Source organism: Rhineura floridana, chromosome 4 (genome assembly GCF_030035675.1).
Source record: "Rhineura floridana isolate rRhiFlo1 chromosome 4, rRhiFlo1.hap2, whole genome shotgun sequence".
Classification (NCBI taxonomy): Eukaryota; Metazoa; Chordata; class Lepidosauria; order Squamata; family Rhineuridae; genus Rhineura; species Rhineura floridana.
Genome location: NC_084483.1, coordinates 166,353,801 through 166,369,503, shown reverse-complemented (window position 1 = coordinate 166,369,503; position 15,703 = coordinate 166,353,801). Strand labels below are relative to the sequence as shown.

The 15,703-nt window shown below is 42.9% G+C and overlaps 1 protein-coding gene across 6 annotated transcripts in view; it reads right to left on the bottom strand.

The window, feature by feature from the left end:
- Window positions 1–2,571: 2,571 nt before the first annotated feature.
- Window positions 2,572–15,703, bottom strand: part of TLR5 (toll like receptor 5) — a 32,849-nt gene continuing 19,717 nt past the window's right edge. For 3 of the 6 annotated variants that reach the window (XM_061625107.1, XM_061625108.1, XM_061625106.1), the window contains exon 3: window positions 2,572–7,268. In XM_061625107.1, coding sequence (XP_061481091.1) covers window positions 4,623–7,268 — 2,646 coding nt within the window. In that variant the 3' untranslated portion in view covers window positions 2,572–4,622. Of the gene's footprint in view, window positions 7,269–7,831; window positions 7,857–15,703 lie in introns of those variants that run through there. The other 3 variants (XM_061625110.1, XM_061625111.1, XM_061625112.1) reach the window with 2 other exon arrangements.

Genomic DNA, 15,703 nt, shown 5'->3' with positions numbered 1-15,703 from the left:
ATCAGATCTGTTCCGTACCGTGTGAATGGGAAAGTTTTGAGTGAAATTAAAAAGGAGGTCGAAGATATGCTGGAACTAGGAGTGATCAGGGAATCCATCAGTCCCTGGGCCTCATGTATTGTCCTGGTTCCGAAAAAAGATGGAACGACAAGATTTTGTATTGATTATCGGTTAATCAATAAAATTACTGTCCCACATGCATATCCTATGCCTAGGGTAGATGCAATGTTAGAGTTATTTAGGGCAGCAACCATTATCTCTACGTTAGACCTCTGTAAAGGATTTTGGCAAATGGAACTAGACGAGCAATCCAGAGCCAAAACTGTCTTCAGTACACCAGATGGGTTATATGAGTTTGTGGCCTTACCCATGGGACTAAGGAACTCACCAAGTTCGTTTCAGAGGCTAATCAATACTGTGTTGCGAGGCATGTCAGATTTTGCAGTGGCCTATATCGATGACGTGGCCATTTTTAGCAAATTGGTGCCTGAGCATGTCCAACACCTGACCACAGTATTAGAGGCATTAAGAAAAGCAGGCCTCACAATAAAAGCTAAGAAATGCCAGTTTGGGCTAAAGGAAGTAATCTATTTAGGACATAAGGTGGGGAGTGGGAAAATCACCCCCTTATGGAGCAAGGTGGAGGCAATACAAGCGTGGCCTATCCCCTTAACCAAAAAACAAGTTAGGGCATTTCTAGGTGTGGCTGTTTTTTATAGGAAGTTTGTGAAAGATTTTGGGGAAATAGCAACCCCCTTGCATGAATTCACAAAGAAGAAGTGTTCTGAGCGTGTGGTATGGACGAATGAATGTCAGAAGGCTTTTGATCTGCTGAAGCAAGCCTTGTGCCAAGGACCTATATTAATAGCACCAGACTATGAGAAACCATTCATCGTTGCTACAGATGCGTCAGACCTCGCGCTGGGAGTCGTCTTGCTGCAGGAGAGAGAAGGCACCAGACATCCGGTGGCGTATCTGAGTCGCAAGCTAACGCCAAGGGAGAAAAACTATTCGTCGGTTCAAAAGGAGTGCCTAGTGGTCGTGTGGGGACTGAACAAGTTGCGCCCATATGTGTGGGGACGAAGATTCATGGTAACAACGGATCATCGGGCCTTGTTATGGTTGCAGACTATGAAAAACCATAACACTATGCTGCAGAGGTGGTCCTGGGCCCTACAAGACTATCAAGTGGACTTCCAGTTCATAAAAGGCAAGGACAATGTACTGGCCGATGGACTTTCCAGGCAAGTGGCCGGGACTGCAGTGATGTGACCCAGACGAAGGAACAAAAAAAAGACATTTTCCCCATAGAGACTTGTTATATTGTTAACGCGACCTATAAATCCTGGAACAGGAATAATACTCTGCCGTTGTTTTAAGGGGGGGGGAAATGTGATGTTCCTCTATTAGTGTATATATGGTAAGTGCTGTTTGTATAGGAGATACATGGTAAGTGGAATGAAAGAGGAGGGGGGAGTGAATGGGCAGTAGAATGCTGGATGATTGGCTGAATGTTTAAAATGGCTGACAGTATAAATGGAAGGATGTCAGGCAAATCTGGGTGGATGTGAGGTGGAGGGTGGACGTTGTGGGTTGTTTTGGTGGGTTTTTGAGAGGAGATTGTGTGGAGAGTTGGTGGATGTGAGGAAAGGGTGGAGTTCGGATTAATACTAAGACCAGTACCTCAGGAATAGATGAAACCATATGCTTAAGTGCCTTTATAAAGTAATCTTTGTTATCTTTGTTATTTAATAAATACTTTTGGTTTACCAAAGGCCTGATCCTTGGCTGGGGTTTCAAAGACCAGAAGGGAGGGTAAGGTAATGACCAAGGCTGAAGGTTAACAAATGGTGGCAGCAGGGAAGGGAAGAATAACACCACAAGTATTGAGAGCAAACCAGAATTATATATAAAGATCAAAGGGATTGGGGACAGCTTAAGCACTCAGTCACAGAGGTAACCTGATAGAGAGACTCAGGCAGAGTGTCTGGGACTACTGGTTATAGGACGTGACTGGTGGTGCTGCCCAGCAGGGGGATCTGTTGAGATCTGTGCTAGAGCGGGGAGAGAAACCATAAAAAAGGACAGTCCGGACTGGTGGAGTCCCTGGTGGTGCCTAGTGACAGGCAGTAACCATGAGCAGGTAGGAACCTGACAGGGAGAGCCAGGGAAGGGCATCACAGCAGCCCACGTAGAGTGCATTGCAGTAATCTAAGTTGGAGGTTACCAGAGCATGGACAACTGAAGCCAGGTTATCCCTGTCAAGATAGGGGCGTAGCTGGGCCACCAACCGAAGTTGGTAGAAGGCACTCCATGCCACCAAGGCTACCTGAGCCTCAAGTGACAGAGATGGTTCTAGGACAACCCCCAAGCTACAAACCTGCTCCTTCAGGGGGAGTGCAACCCCATCCAGTCAGAAGAACCACCCACTAGCAGCATCTCAGTCTTGTCTGGATTGAGCCTCAGTTTATTAGCCCTCATCCAGTCCATTGTCACAGCCAGGCACTGGTTCAGCACATTGACAGCCCCACCTGCAGAAGATGAAAAGGAGAAATAGAGCTGCGTGTCATCAGCATACCGATGGCAATGCACTCCAAAGCTCCGGATGACCACACCCAACGGTTTCATGTAGATGTTGAACAGCATGGAGGACAGAACTGACCCCTGTGGAACCCCATACTGGAGAGTCCAGGGTGCCGAGCAATGTTCCCCAAGCACTACCTTCTGGAGCCAACCCACCAAGTAGGTGCGGAACCACACCATGCAGTCCCTCTCACTCCCAACTCAGCCAGTCTTCCCAGAAAGATACCATGGTTGATGGTATTGAAAGCCGCTGAAAGATCAAGGAGAATCAACAGAGTCACACTCCCCTTGTCTCTCTCCCGACAGAGGTCATCATACAGGGCGACCAAGGCTGTTTCCGTGCCAAAACCAGGCCTGAACCCCAACTGAAATGGATCCAGGTAATCGGTCTCATCCAAGAGTGTCTGGAGCTGGCCTGCCACCACTCGTTCAAGGACCTTGCCCAGGAATGGAACATTTGCTACCGGCCTATAGTTATTAAGATTTTCTGGGTTCAGGGAGGGTCTGTTCAGGAGTGGTCTCACTACTGCCTCTTTCAGGCAGCCAGGGACCACCCCCTCTCGCAGAGAGGCATTAATCACTTCCCTGGCCCAGCTGGCTAGTCCATCCCTGCTAGCTTTTATTAGCCACGAAGGGCAAGGATCCAGCACAAAAGTGGTTGCATGAACCTGTCCAAGCACCATGTCAACGTCATCAAGCTGCACCAACTGAAACTCATCCAAGAAATTGGGACAAGGCTGTGCTCTGGATACCCCGCTTGAATCACCTGCTATAACACTGGAGTCTAATATTAAACGACTTGTTGAAGGAGGGAGGTTTTCAGCAGGTGCCGAAAAGACAACAGAGACAGCACCTGTCTAATATTTGAGGGGAGTGAATTCCAAAAGGTCGGTGCCACAACACTAAAGGCCCACTATGTTGTGCAGAATGGACTTCCTGATGAGAAGGTATCTGCAGGTGGTCCTCACCTTACATTATAATGAACGTTCACAGGTCAGAAGTGGAGCTTGCCACAACGATGCCACTTTCTCACTGGGTATGTGTGCATGTACATTCAACATGTGATGAAGAACCAAATAGTTTTCCTTTGAGTCACAAAGTCATGACTGGGAGACACTGAAACAATTAGTTTTTAAAATATTGATAATGAGAAGAAGATAGGCTTGAGATGCAGTAACCAGCTCTGTTGAGTGCTGAAAAAGGCACAATGGAAAAATCTAGCCATCCTGTGTTTCAATTTAAGGCTGTGAGTGTAGTAGTCGCTTCAAAAGCAGTGAGAATGTTTTTTCTGGCTTTGATTTGAAGCGACTCTGCTGTCAGCTGGCATACCTCCCTTCCCCACTACTGACTTTCAGGACCACCCACAGCAAAGTGTTCGGCTCATCACTGCCTCTGCCTGAGCCTACAGCAAAGTGTTTCCATTGACCACACCTGGAAGGCAGACAGCTTGATCTGCCAATCAGTTGCAAAATCTGTCTGAAGCCAAATTTTTAAAAAATGCACTCAAGCTGATCCGACTAGGTTTAGACTAAAAGGGGGTGGAGGCTGACTACCATTGTGTGCTCCCTTTTTCAGAAAAGAGAGGTGGGGACGCACTGGAACCGGCGCAACAATGTGTGTCTCTATCCTAAGTCTCTGAAGCCACCAGGGCTGCAGATTGGCAATGTGTCTTCAAGTCTAACTGCAAAGTAGCGAATTTTTTTCTTTGACTAAACAAGTCAATAATTTAATAACCCTTTAACCAACAAAAGTTATAGGTCACATAATTATTACTATAAATGTGCAATAGCCCTTTAATTTTACCCAGACTTTTATGTACAAGATCCCTCTGGTGAAACATGCTGATCTTTGAAAAGCCTTGGCAGTGAAAGGGGAAATGACATGAAGATCACCAGTGTTCACATACAGCCATTTCAATGTGAGATTTGCCTTGCTCATGTATAGAGATTAGGGCTCAGCATGTTGTAAGAACTGAATAGCACATTTCTTTGGAGAATTAACTACCATGCTATTGAAATGGCAGCCAGCCAAACTACCAGCTAAGAGACAGTTACAATGTTCAGTTCCAATGACTTTGGGTTCATCTTCCCCTTTGGTTTCTTCGTAACTTTCTTCTTTTTTGGTTTCTTCTTAACTTCCTTCTCCTTTAATATTCGGTGAGAAAGTGCATTCAGAAACCACTCCACATCTTGGGGGTCTTCTGGCCACCTCAAGTATCGACCCCTTTGCAAAAATGCTCTGACTGGCTGGTATTTCATAAGCTGATACTGAGAAAGTGATCCAGCTACCACCATAATGAGGACATCTTTCAGGTCACAAAAATACCTACTCTGGGCAAAATTAAAAGCTTCCACGCACCAGCCATCCTTGAGAAACTGCTTTGTCACAACGCAAATAGTTTTCCTACAGTTCCAAATGGCATCGCGAATGTTGGTGATGTGATCCTCTCCTGGCAAAAAATCTCTATCTTCAAAGCAGAGAGCAAATTTGTTTTTGTCTGAATACTGGAAGTCCAGGTGCCTTATCAAGGAATTTTGGACCCACTCAAAGTCCTTGCTGCTGTAGCACACATAGGCATCATATCTATATGTCTTTTTATCCAACTCTGGTGGTTGCTCCTTCAAGAACACTCTTGACATAGTCTTATACCAAATGAAACAAGTTCCCCTAAAGCGTGTAAAGACAATCACTGCTATTAGGAACATTGTCAGAACAACACAGGTAAAAATGAAGAGTGACAACTGTAGAGGCTCCAAGATCTTATCTTCATTGCAGTTATCAACAGTCAGTGCATAAAGGGGAATGCCAGCAAAATCAGGGGGTCCAAAACAAAACATTTCATTTGGTGATCCAGCTAAGGTGACATTGGTTTGGTTCAGCCACACAATTAGGCTGCTTAAGAGGCAATCACAGTAAAATCTATTATATGTGATATCTAGATAGTCTAGAGTTGCAAAGAGCTGAAGATCTGGATGAAGCAGCTGGTTTGATGATAATTCAAGTTTCCTAAGGCTTGCAGGGAAGGTATTGTGGGAAATGTATGTCAACAGGTTTGAAGCCAAGTTAAGCCTCTTCAGTGATACTAGGCCACTAAAGATACCCTCTGGAAGGAAACTAAGATAGTTATTATTGAGATGCAGGACTTGAAGCTTTGAAAGTACCTTGAACACATCCAAGCATAAAAGTCTCTCCCACACAAGCTTTAACATATTGTCTCCAAGATCCAAGTACTGCAACTGGTTGTTTTCTGCTATATCATTGTATTTGTCACAATATGAGAAGCGATTATTTCTCAAAATGATATACTGTGAAACGGGATATCGGAGAAGTTCATAGAGGTCCCCCAGATTGTCCATCCTGTTTCCTTCCAAGTCAAGGAAGGTAGCATTTATAGCCACTATTCTGTTGTAGTCTCTAGATTGTAGCCGGTTGCCAGCTAAAAAAGCAAAGGAGAGATTTGGAAGTGACAGGATTACTTTTAGGGCATTGTCCCCGAGATTCACAGTCTGAAGCCTTGGTAAACCTTTAAATGGAGCCCCACCAATCACCCCAATATGATTATGTTGCAAATCTATAGAAAGCACATTCTCAAGTCCTTCAAAAGTGTAAGTAAAGAGTTCGCCCAGCAAATTGTATGACAGGTTTAGGTACTGAAGGTTCCAAAGTCCAAAGAATGCTCCTTTTTGAATTTGATTAATTTTATTTTTGTTGAGATCAAGCCATTTCAGATCACTGAGATACTGAAATACATGTGGGTTAAGGGAAAAGATAAAGCCGTGTGAAATATCAAGCAAGCGAAGACCACTATTAGAAAGACCAGCAAATGTATCATTGTTTGGGTCCTGTAGGTTATTAAAGCCAAATGATGAGCCCATCGAGTGAGATGAGAGCTTCAGACTCTCAAGCGCAGTTCCCTGAATAGCTGTACAGAATTGCTGTGTTGTTGCTACATCCCAGCCATTACCACCAACGTCCAACGTATCTAAGATAATGTTTTTAAAAGGATTCCCACAAGTTGCCCAGTCCTGAGAATTTCCTCGATACAACCCATTAGAATTGATAATCAACACTGTGAAGACTTTTCCATGAAAGCTGTCCAAATCTCCTTCACATATGGTCTCAATGTGGTTTAATTTCAAGTTCAGAAGTCTCAAGTGCTGCATGTTGTACAATGAAGGATGAGGACGAACTCTAGTGATCTCATTGAATGCAAGATCCAGAAATTCCAAAGAGACCAAATCTTGAAGGTAATCCTCTTCCAGAATGGATCCATTAAGACCATTTTTATATAGCAGAAGCTTATTTAAGTTTGCCAGGCCCCTGAAAGCTTGTGGATCCAACACAATCATGTTATTGAAACCTAAATCCAGTTGCTGAAGATTTGGCAAGTTCCTAAAAGTGTCTTTTCCTATTATTACAGGATAGATTTTCTGGCTTCCAAGTGACAAAATCAGCAATCGTTTCAGCAGTGGGAAGGAGGAGGAATTCACTTCTTGGATGAAATTGAAATTTAGGGAGAGTAAAACAATGTCTTCAGGCAGAGGGGGAACCTCTGTGAGGTTGCATGCATCATAGTACACAAGTCCATCTTTTACGGCACACTGAGGAACTGCACATATTTCTCTGTATACAAGTGTCATTCCAATGAGAAATATTAGGTGACAATGAAGCATTGTGGTCTTGCCCTAGAAGTGGGGAGGAAAGAAAATAGCATTGTAATTCACATTGGGTATTAACATAGGTTTGCTTTACCAGAACTGGCCAAGGCTTATCTAGCTCAATAGCCCATTTCCAACAGTAGCCACACACATGCTTCTGAGCTCATTATTTTATTTTGTTTAACAGGATTTGTATGCTACTTAATCATCAAAGCCTCTAAGTGCTTTGTGTTAAATAAGCAGGGTGTAAGTTTGTGGCCATCCTCTGATTTGTCCCGTGCAGTTGATGATCAGTGCCTCTGAAAATGGGAGCTTCTATTTAGCCATTATATCCAACAGCTCAGTTGTTGGGAACCTGCGGCCTTACAGCTACTGTCAGACTCCAACTCCCATCAGTCCCACTCAGCATGGTCAGTGGACCAAGATGATGAAGTTGAGGGCCATCAGCAACTGTAGGGCACTTTTCCAATATATCAGGGTGAGGAATCTCAGGCCAGGGGCCAACTGCAGATTTCCAGGCCTCTCTAACTGGCCTTAAGGCCTCTCTCCACACCACGATTCCTCCCCAGCCGCACACACCTTCTCCTTACCTGCTCTGCTTTATACCCTTCCTGAGTGTTTCTGCCTGGCTGGAATGTGTCCTTGAACTCTGATAATGCCTCTTCCTTATCTGAATGGAGGATAGAGCGTGTGTGTATAGAAACTGGCTTATTGTACACAGGTAACATTTACATTAGTTGTTCTGCCAACCTTTGGCTCTGGCCTCTTTGGCACATGACCTCTGGAAGTTTGCCCAGAAGGGAATGAAGGCCTTGGGCTGAAAGGGATTCACTAGTATGCAAAAAAAACCTTGCGGTTAGGAATGTACCTATAGTCAACAGGTATTTCTATCAAACTTTAAAAAGCAGGGAAATTGGGCAGCTATAGTGAATGCACCAGGGGAGCAGGAGACCTGACCTCCTCTCTGAGATATTGTACTGCCCTAAAATATGTAAAAATGCTAACACAATTTGGGTTGGTCTTTCACAGTCCAATCCACTTCCTGTGTAGCTTGGAAGCATTTGATAACATGTGCCTCTGAGCACATAGTGAGTGGTAGCAACACCTGCAATCAGCCCAAATAACCGAAACAAGACATGTGCTGTGCTGATCTTGTTTCAGTAGGGAGGAAGCAACAATATTGAGACAGTTGATATAGTTCAGATATTCACTTTAAATGTGTTTGATTTACTTTGCAATTTTGGTGAAGTTTCTTGTGGTAAATTGTTTTCTTTTGCTTCTGTTTCTGTGAATATATTAAGTACAGCAACACTTTACATAATTTACACTAAAAAAAACTCTGAAAATAATTGTGGAATAATGGCACTGACTATTCTGTAAAATAATCTCCAGTGGACATGAGGAGTGTCTCAATTTGCACAAGATAAAACAGTGGGAGGTTAAATATATTCTAGTAAACCTCTAGGTGTGCTCTATGCTTTAATTGACCATGCCCACCCCTCCTTAAATGGAGTGGTTAAAACATAGCAGGTTGAACACATGCATCTTGGACAAGCCAAGGTTGTTTTATCCAACACCTAGATTCATTGCTTAAGTAGCAACATATTGTAATTAGTCTGATTTTACATCAGACTGCAGTTTCAGATTCAACTGTTAAGCATGTCTAAGGTCAGAACAAGAGGAGTTCTCAGTGGCTGCTTCCCAGGCTCATCTTAATGATAACTAAAAAGGCCATCTTTCAGATGCGAGGGTGGGGTGGAGGACGTTTGTGATCCAAAATAATGCTGAGCAGCACTTTGGTAAATGCCAGGCATACCTGGGATAAAACACTACATAGCAGTGGTAGATGGTGCCATTGGGAATGGTAGACCAACAGATGCCAATAGTAAGTGAAACTAGACCCGACAAGCCATCAATTCTTTCTTGTTCTGTCCCTATCGTCCTCTCCGCTGAACTCAACAAGGTCAACACAAAGACTAAGAAGGAGGCAGACAGGCAATGCTACCCTCTGACATGCTTGGAAGAAAGCAGACAGGCAAGTGGAGGCTGGCTGAGGGGAGACTGAGGGTTGCTCCATTTGTCCCAGTGGACCAGCTTCCAGTGCTACATGGCCTAGCTCCTGAGCTATAACCAGCAAAGCTGATACAACTTGTAGGGGCAGTTGAACAGCTGCCAGTGAGGAACCACAAGGACCTGATTCTTTGGCAAGGAGGAGTGGAAAGTCAGTAGTTTGTTGCACAGTAGCTGGGCTGTGGAGACTACTAATCCCTAGTATGCCCAGGGTTTGCCAGGGTTCAGCTGCATGTAAAGACACAAAGGAAGAGACAAACAGAAAGTCTAGAGGGCTCTATTTCTTATTGACCAGAGATGAGCAAGAGTTGGTTCAAATCCTGCTTTTGCCCATCCCCTGCAAGTTGTTATCTCTTTTCAATGCATTATAATTTGTTTGTATAAATTTATCACCTGCACTATCTACACTTTTAGGGCAGGGTATAAATCATAATAGATAACATTTCACAGAACAGAGCTCTTAAAACAGCTCCCTATATTACCTCTCAAGTACAGCATTTCAGACCTTGTCTAACACCACAGCGCAGAATAATGAAACCAGACTGAGAATAATTAGTGCTGCTACTACACAATGCTACAGGCTTCTCTCCTTTCGTGTTAAGGTCATCCTTTTACTATGCAAAGATGGATTTAACAATGCACCACTTCCCCAATCTGCTGGGAGAAATTATCTATGTCTTCTATTCCTGTATGATACTTCCTACATATCACCCCCACACATGCACACTGTATTTTTTATTTTATAAACCACATAGAGACTTTCTTCATATTAAGCAGTAAATAAAGTAAAATAAAGGATGAGCAACTGAAACATTGGTAACTAGTAAGCCAGCAGCTGAGTTGGGGACTATGCAGCCCTTCTTCTTCCTGGATCCACCCATCCAGCCCTTTCCTAGGAGACCCTCATTGTTGCTCCAAGGAAGAGAAGGTGAATGGGGACTTGTTTCACAAAGGTTTGTACATGCACCAGTGCTGGGCTACATAATAATAGGTTAGCTTTTTTAAAAAGGATACCAGTGAAACTGGTAAGACTTCCTTTCTGCTTTTCAGTTTTACTGATTAGAGAGCAAAAGGGAAGTGAGTCATACAGTGGAGTAGCTGGCACACTAGAATGCAAGGACACTGATCACTCCTCCACACCAAGTGACAGTCACACTGGTCAGTTCACATCCAAAAAATTCATGCTGCAATTGCATTGGAAGACCTAGAAATTGTTGCAAACCAGCAATTACATAAGAAAAGGTAGTGTTGGTGTTGGGAAACCACACCAGGGAAAGTAACAGTTTAGGATTAGATTCTCATGAATAAATGAGCAAGTGAATATACTATTACAGAAGCACACCCTATAAACTAACCTTCTTTGGCTGGGCCTATGATGTTCAACCGAAACTCAGTAAAAGCCAGCAGATTGTATACAAGACACATATCCAGCAGGAAACACAGTTAGGGAACGATAGATATGTCTGTTTCCAGTCTATGTTACTTTTATATATGTTTACTCTTTTAAAATCCATCCCATTTCTGCATTACTTGGCAAATTTTCTTTTAAAATCTGCACCAAAAAACCACATACTCACAATTAGTATTAAATACATATTTTCTGTCAAAAATACATTCTAAATGTATATCATGTACATGCATACATGCATTCTGTAAACTTATTTTAGTGGGGTTTTTGGAGACAAGAACTGTGTTGCAAGATTCAAGGAGTGCAAAACCCAATGGATAGTTATGTTCCACTCCATACATTAGTCCAGGTCAGCTCATACAGAAATTCACTCAAGGTGAGTAAGAGGTGACATGATGGAAGTATATAAAGTTATATTTGCCATGGGGACAGTGGATAGGGAAAAGTTTCATGGCATTAGAACTCATGGACATCCAATGAAGGTGGATTATGCACCCAGTGCATAATTAAACTATGGGATTCGGTCCCATCAGAGGCAGTGATACCCACCAACCTAGATAACTTTAAAGGATTAGACAAATACTTGGAAGATAAGGCTATCAATAGCTAGTACGGTCAGAGGCTGTATGCTTCTGAAAACCAGCTGCCACCCGGAACCCACAGGAGAGGAGAGTGTTGTTGTGCTCAGGTCCTGCTTGCAGGCTTCCCATAGGCATCTGGTTGGCCACTGTGAGAAAAGGATGCTGGACTAGATGGGCCATTGGCCTGATCCAGCAGGCTCTTCTTATGTTCATGCAGCTACTGCCCTGAGAAATACCCAAAATAAAGCTTGTTCTTATCCTGCTGCTCCTTTGGTAAAGAAAATGATGTGAAGGCAATAATATACTTAACGTGACCTTGGCACGTTATAGCTTTACAATAGCAACTACTTGACTGTGGGATCATTTTGTGGCTCAAAGCAGCCTACCCCAAGCTGGTGTCCTCCAGTTGTTTTGGACTACAATTTCCATCAACCCCAGCCAGCATCAGCCATCGCCAGGGATTATGATGGTTATAGTACAAACTATAGGGAAGGCACCAGGTTGGAGAAGGCAGTGAGGATCCCTCAGCTGGAAGAGGCATCCCTCCAAGGATGTGAAATGTGGACGAAATACCACTGTGGTTGGTCCCATGTATGTGGATGCAAGCTTTTAAAACAAATGTGGTGCCCTCCAGATGTTGTGAAGAACAACTTACATCAAGCCCAGACAGCCTGGCCAAGGGTCAGGGATGACGGGAGATGTGGCTCACAATAGCGCCATAGTGGCTACTCCTGCTTTAAACATTAAAGCCATATCATGGGATAAACCTACAGAAACGGTCTCCCCAGCAAGCCTATAACATGCAAAGGTCATGTTATGGTTTGCACAAAATGCTATGTGTTGCCAGTAAGACAAAAAACACTTCCGTTTTTAAAAAGTTTACTGAGATTATAGCTGAAGTAACTGACTGGAAACCAGAGGAAGCTTTTTTGTCCCCTTCAGCATAATTGTGTTCAAATTTAGTAAATGTAAACTGCTGTGGAACCAAAATCCCTTCAAGCCATCCCATAAATATATTCCACTGGGGAGTGTGGAGAACTGGGCCTTCAGCCAGCAATTAACAAATAGGCATGTCCCATGAATTATTGATACCGAATTAACTAAATTGCTGCATGCACAGTATGGACTGCTAGCATCTTGCACAGACTGCTTTTTAGAAAAGATTTTCTGCCAAACAAATGCTCTATTTAAAAAAAAATACTAGAAACCTTTACTGTCTTTTGAAGTGGTACAGATTTTACTGAACAGTTGATTCTTGTGACAAAGTAAGGAGTAACCTGCCTTATTTACTGTCAATCTGGACAATGGGATTTTTACAGACAGCACCTGAGGAATGGCTCCAACTCCTGTTCTAATGGAGCTATTTTAATCCAAGACCACCCCCAGTGTGTAGCAGGAAAATATAGGCAATTCTAACTATTAAGATGCCTCATGGCAGAAGCCCACTTTGCATTTCTCTAAAGGGGATCTATGAGGGGAAATCTGTGGAAAAGGATGATGGGAGTTTTAATCCAGAAGCACCTGGAAGACCACAGGTTCCCCACACATGCTCCAAGGTAAAGAGAGAATATCCAACATCTTAAAAAGCAGCAATTGTCAATCTCTTCATTTAAGTTGTTGTTGGCCAATTTACTGGCCCATCTCATTTTTAGAAGAAATGATTGACAAGGTGATTATCTGACAACTGCAATTCACATGGATGCAGCTGAATTTCTGGATGCATTCCTAATGGATTAACAGTGGAATGGAGATTGAACAAGTGGCCTCAGTAAAGGCTCTCTTGGTCTAAAATTAGGTAATTCATATTCTGTCTTGACTGGAAGGTGTTGGTGACTCAACAACTGTTGGATCTTAAGAACATAAGAAAAGCCTGATATATCAGGTCAACGGTTCATCTAGTCCAGCATCCTGGTCTTGCAGTGGTCAATCAGATGCCCATGGGAAGCCTGTCCTGAGCACAAAAGCACTATCCCTACCTCTGATTCCCAGCAACTTCTATTCAGAGGCACATTGCCTCCAATGGTGGAGATAGATCTGTTCGATATTCATTAGACTGCTTCAGAAGGACTTCCACTGACTTGCCAAGGATATTCCAGTGGGTATTGATGAGAGGCAGTTGCTTTACTCAATGGCCCACCCTGTGGGTTTCCATACTGTTCCCTTCTTTTTCAGTAGGCATACATGTAGGCACACTTGACAAAATTATAAGCAGTTTGAAGATATCTTCAATATATAGATACCACCCATTTCTCTTCAACCTTCTTGTCTGACCTAGGGCTGGCCATCTAAGTCCTTGCTGCGTATCAGGTTCAGATTGTAAACTGGATGCACGGAAATTGACTGAAAGCAAATCCTGAGAAATTTGAAGTGATTATAGTCATCAGGTCCAGAGAGTCAATGGAATGAACTCTCCAGTCATTCAGTTTGGTTGTCTTTTGATCACCTAGGTTTGTAGCTGAAACTGAATCATATATCAAGTCTGATTCGTTCTCCAAGCTGCATCTGTGCTGAAGAAAACTTTTAACTAATTATATCTTTTTAAAAGTTCCTGTTATTTCTATCCAGTTTTTGACCTACAAATATAATTCATGCCTTTGCAACCTTAAAGGATAGACCACTGTACTTCAGGTTGCTCACAGTCTGTTCAGAAGCCTCAGTTAGTACAGAATGCAGTAGCAAACATACTTAGGAAGGCTGTGACAAGTATATTATATCTTTGCTTCAAACCTGCATTGGTGGCCAGTGCACTCGGGTCCTGCTTGCGGGCTTCCCCCAGGCACCTGGTTGGCCACTGTGAGAACAGGATGCTGGACTAGATGGGCCAGTGGCCTGATCCAGCAGGCTCTTCTTATGTTCTTATGTTCTTCCAACCACAATTCAAGATGCTGGTTATTACTTAATGTTATGCACAGTCCAATTATAGTGCTACCCAGGTTTGGTTTTCTTTGGATGGAGGTCATTGGAGGCTTATTGGTGTTTTGCAATATTTGTGTTTATTTTCAAATATATAGCTTGAACACCTTCTGGAAGTACAGCATTAAACAACCCAGCCAAACCCTAAAGTTAATTGCACTTACATTTGGTCTTCTAGGGCAGGGGTTCTTAACCTGGGGTCCATGGATAAGCTCGGAGGGGGTGTGTGGCCATGACTCAAGCACAAAAAAAAATCAATTTCCAAGGCAATAAATTTTATTTATTTATTTATTTATTTATGGAGGCCCATAGCTTTCATCAGATTCCCAAAGGGGTCCATGACCCAAAGAAGGTTAAGAGCCACTTTTCTAGGGGGAACCACAAGGACTGTGTCTGAAAAGTCCCACCTCTGTCCTTTTCTTAGTCTGCCCTCAAACCGTCAGCCTGTTCCTGTTTCGTTTCCTGCTTGTACAGAGAAGTAGATTATCACATTCCTTAGCCAGGAGGAGAGAGAAAAGTTATTTCCCCTTTCTAGAAGAGTATTGCTAACTATTCCATAGTGACTGTGGGCGAGGGGCTTAAAATCATTGGATAATCCCCCTAACAAAGGCTAGGTTATTAACAACTCCAAGGCTCTGACCAGGCAACCTACACTGATAGAATCCCCATTCACTGCAATCTTAAATTGTCAAGAACCATTGAGTTGGAAGGGATCCAGAGAGGTCATCTAAACCAATTTCCAAAGCTTACAACACTATAAAACCCTCCACAGTGACATGCTACATAGCAAGAAGGTCATTACTTATGTTGGAGACTACTGGGGATATTCTCCAGAAATGGAAAGCACAGAGGCCACTCTATTGGAAATGTGGTTGGCTGGCACTACAAAAAGGCTTTCCTGATGGTGGCATGTGGAATACCCACCCTGGAAAGATCTAACAGGCTTCATCTCTTCCCACTTTTTGACAGGTTTGAAAACTAAAAAAAAAAAAATCAGCGGTATTTGGTGTGTAGTAATCATTATTTTAATTGTGTTTATGCCATTTTAATGGAGTTCTGGCGGTTTCACTGTCTGTCAGCAGCAAGAATTTACATATTTACAATTAAGTATCACAGCTATCTAAAGAGAGAACACGAAAAAGGACCCTTCACTTGCACAATCATTCCATTATAAATATCCCAGTATAATTCATCTACTATGATCTCCAGTTTATACCAACACTGAAAGGAGGTTTTAAATTGTTCCAAGTTATACTTCATGTACAGGGCAACCAAGCTCTCTCAAAGTGTTCTTTGCTATGTCTTCCTTCTGCTGAGTTTTAAATCATGATTTTTAGTGCTAATATCTATTGTGTACTGCTTTGAGGGCATTATATGCAAAGAAATGAGATGAATATGAAAAACAATCTAAACAAAGAAATCTTTCTTGGGGATGAGTCCCCTGCTGCTAACCTACTTTACATCAATCCCAACTACTGAAAAAGAGGAAG